Source organism: Penaeus monodon, chromosome 32 (assembly GCF_015228065.2).
Source record: "Penaeus monodon isolate SGIC_2016 chromosome 32, NSTDA_Pmon_1, whole genome shotgun sequence".
Taxonomy (NCBI): domain Eukaryota; kingdom Metazoa; phylum Arthropoda; class Malacostraca; order Decapoda; family Penaeidae; genus Penaeus; species Penaeus monodon.
Window position 1 is genome coordinate 6,479,464 of NC_051417.1, and position 979 is coordinate 6,480,442.

At 38.6% G+C, this 979-nt stretch overlaps 1 protein-coding gene across 1 annotated transcript in view; it reads right to left on the reverse strand.

The window, feature by feature from the left end:
• The window catches only part of LOC119593394 (CCR4-NOT transcription complex subunit 1-like), a gene marked incomplete in the record, with an annotated part of 36,043 nt that overhangs the window by 5,157 nt on the left and 29,907 nt on the right, over positions 1–979 (reverse strand). Inside the window, 2 exon segments of the mRNA XM_037942323.1 lie at positions 380–535; positions 751–949. Coding sequence (XP_037798251.1) covers positions 380–535; positions 751–949 — 355 coding nt within the window.

The following is a 979-nucleotide window of genomic DNA, read 5'->3' on the forward strand; positions in this document are numbered from 1 at the left end:
TACATACACAAGAAGCATAGTTGTAAATTCTGTAAGCATATGATCCTAAAAAATCAATTACCCCTTTCTTCTATAACAAGGAAAATCATGAGAACCATTATGTTGTCCCTACAGTTAAGGACAACAACTTTTAAAATGTAAAGGGCCTAACTCAACTGATATGAATTTTCCTGGGATTGTTAACTTTGAAGAATATGGCTGTTGCTATTTAAAGGTCAAAACAGAATAAGGAAAAAATGAAGACATTACAGCTGACAAACAAGGGATGGAGCCCAATGTCCTAGTGAAGTCTTGTGCATGGGACCGTCAACCCACCTCCAAATAAAGCATACCAGTGGATGAACATGTGCTAGCATTGTTCCCTGAGAGTGTAGCTTACTTCACATACCGGAAGGTTGATGGACTCTAGGATCGCTTCAGGGGCGTTGAGCTCAAGGAAAAGCATGATGAGAATGCGGTGATATGGAAGCTGCTGGAACTCAGTGCCGTTTGACTCAATGTCGTGGATCATGATGCCACACACGAGTCCTAAGACCTGAAATTTCAAATAGAAAAGAATAATTCTAGTTCTGTTAACATGTTTTCGTAGTATTAAAAAAGGCACATTATTTGAGCCAATGCATAACTGAATGAAATTTACCAAAACAATAACAAAGAAGAAATTGACATCTAAATAATCCAATTAATAATGAAGCACTTATTCCAAAGCATGCATTTACTTTCATTTAAATCAGTTTTTACTTGACTTACCTTATTCAGGAGATTGATCTTTGTGGTTGGGTTTGTTGCCTCCCCCGAGTGTTTGACTAATAAGGCAATAAGACGTACAAAGGCGTCCAGATTCTGGAAGCATTTGCTGCGAACGTAGGTAGGAGATGGTCCTTGGCCTTGCTCAAGAATTGATCGAACACAAAGGTCACGACACATGCTTATGCAGATCCTAAAGAACCTGGAATGCACATAAGATAAATGAGCACAT